At 40.4% G+C, this 2,500-nt stretch overlaps 1 protein-coding gene across 1 annotated transcript in view; it reads left to right on the top strand.

Annotated features, from left to right (window-relative positions):
- Positions 1 to 1,155: 1,155 nt before the first annotated feature.
- LOC129842602 (phosducin-like protein 3) overlaps positions 1,156 to 2,500 on the top strand; it is a 6,274-nt gene continuing 4,929 nt past the window's right edge. Inside the window, exon 1 of the mRNA XM_055911232.1 lies at positions 1,156 to 1,161. Coding sequence (XP_055767207.1) covers positions 1,156 to 1,161 — 6 coding nt within the window. The remainder of the gene's footprint in view (positions 1,162 to 2,500) is intronic.

The following is a 2,500-nucleotide window of genomic DNA, read 5'->3' on the forward strand; positions in this document are numbered from 1 at the left end:
TCAGTTAGGTGGAAACACAGCGACCGTGGGGAAAATGCGCGTATTTTCTCTATGCGGATTCTAGAATATTCGCATGAAAATGTGTCGCCAATTGGATGGAAAACAAGATAATTATAAGATTATTATGGACAAAATGTATCAAACGGCAGTCAAGCATCGATCATCATGTCACCAGAATAAGACCCTCGACATTTATTGGAAAGGGCTCATCACCTTTTCACTTTCACCCCCCTGTGAAGTTCATCATCATTTATTTCATCTGTAGCCTAATAGACGGCATGTTATCCTGAGTTGTAGCGGGAGGACCAGACACCACGTCACAGCCTGACTCCATGTTGAGTTCCATATGATGGTTATTAGCCTGTATCAATATTTGCTCCACAAGCATTTCTTGCATAATTGATTTTACCGGCACAAAAAGATGTCACCTTGTCGAGCATATTTTTTTGTTGTCGCATTTTTAAAGTTTATCGACAAAATGTTCTGTTTCTTTCAGGCCTGTCTTGACTTTTTATTTATTTATCAGACATGCACTTTACTTGCATAAAAAGGTTGAATGGAAACCTGGTTAGTGTCTGGTATTTCAGCTTTGTGGTATTTCAGGTCAACTGAGGACAACTGGAGTGTTGATGCTAAGCCCATAAATGGGCGGCAGGTATCCTGGTGGTTAGAGCGTTGGACTAGTAACCGAAAGGTTGCTAGATTGAATCCCCGAGCTGACAAGGTAATAATCTTTCGTTCTGCCCCTGAACAAGGCAGTTAACCCACTGTTCCTAGGCCATCACCGACTTGCCTAGTTAAATAAAGCTAAAATTAAATAAACAGAGGTGATGATATTACAACTAAATAGTTCAAATGTATTGATCGATCCGTTGAAAACGGCACTCCGTTGTCAATGGTTTTAGCGGAGCTGCGGGTCTCCTTGCCCCCCCCCCCCAGCAGGCTAATTGAACGCTCTCCCACCGTATTGTGACGTTTTATTGATGACGACCTATTAGAATGAGTTCTATAAATGGTTCCAGTTCCAACTCAACTCCGTGATGACATCACGTCTTTGTGTTTTGATTTGATTTGAATGTAAACTTGTTTCTGTGCTGCCATGTGACAGAATATTCATATTTCCATGCATATTGATCTGAGCATCTTTGAGGAACAATGCAGGTGAGTACTGAGGAGGCTAAATTAAAGCCCCCCCCCCCCCCCCCCCCATTAAAAGCTCAATAGCTATATTCTGACAGTTTAAATTTGTTTAAATTTGTAGAGGCTGCTGCCTAAAGTTCTCAGATTTATAGTTAAATTGTACTCAATACATTTAGCTGTGATACGACTAGCTCCTAAACGTCTAAACTAACATATGGAAGTGTTTTAAGAAGATCCTTCCATGGATCATTTAGCTCTGATACGACTAGCTCCTAAACGTCTAAACTAACATATGGAAGTGTTTTAAGAAGATCCTGCCATGGATCCTTTAGCTCTGATACGACTAGCTCCTAAACGTCTAAACTAACATATGGAAGTGTTTTAAGAAGATCCTGCCATGGATCATTTAGCTCTGATACGACTAGCTCCTAAACGTCTAAACTAACATATGGAAGTGTTTTAAGAAGATCCTGCCATGGATCATTTAGCTACTTGATTGAGAATTTTAGGACCCCTGTAAATATCAAAAACAATATATATATATATATATATTTTTTGGCCTTCGCTACTTTAGCCCATAGAAATACATTGAGAGGAACATAATTTATAAATAGCAGAACACAGAGTCAAAAAATAAATCAGAAAAAATAAGGTTTTGAAGTGTCTGTCCTTTATGTAAGAGATATAAGAAAGCTCAGAAAGAAATAGATATTTATTTATTTTGTTGGCACAAAACTACTTCCATAAATCCATTTTTTGTTTTATAACTGGTACCGGGTTACCTTCAGATGAGTCCCGTGACATTTGTGGGGGTCGTAGAGAAAAACGGAGAACACCGTCTTGTTCGTGAGAGTCTCCCCTTTCCATAGTGGGGTCACATACGATTCGGACGCGACAGACGATTTTCGGGATGTCTCCTAAGCTGACAAACAGCGTTGTAGCTCTACCACTTTCAACCACAGACGTGGAAGGGAGACGTCGACGGATGTGGTGGATTGAGACGCAGCCCAAAATATGTCTCTAGATTAAACAGAAGATTTTGATAGGGACTTTTTAAAACTATGTTAATTAGATTGACACACGGGTACGTCTCTTAAGGACTATAGCCTGATTATCCTCCTACAATGTGGAAGAAAGACGTGTTGTCAGCTTGTTTGTTTACTCTCCTTGTTTGTTTATCTGTAAACGTGTTTGTTTACCTCCCAGCAAGCCAATGAAAACCAAGCCAGGAGAGATAGGAGCTGCTTTGAGAGCCTGACCTTATGGGACCTGAAGAACCACAACCACAGTAGGCTGAAATACACACACACAGACACACACACACACACACACACACACACACACACAGACAGACAGACAG

This window comes from Salvelinus fontinalis, unplaced genomic scaffold (assembly GCF_029448725.1).
Source record: "Salvelinus fontinalis isolate EN_2023a unplaced genomic scaffold, ASM2944872v1 scaffold_0056, whole genome shotgun sequence".
Lineage (NCBI taxonomy): Eukaryota > Metazoa > Chordata > Actinopteri > Salmoniformes > Salmonidae > Salvelinus > Salvelinus fontinalis.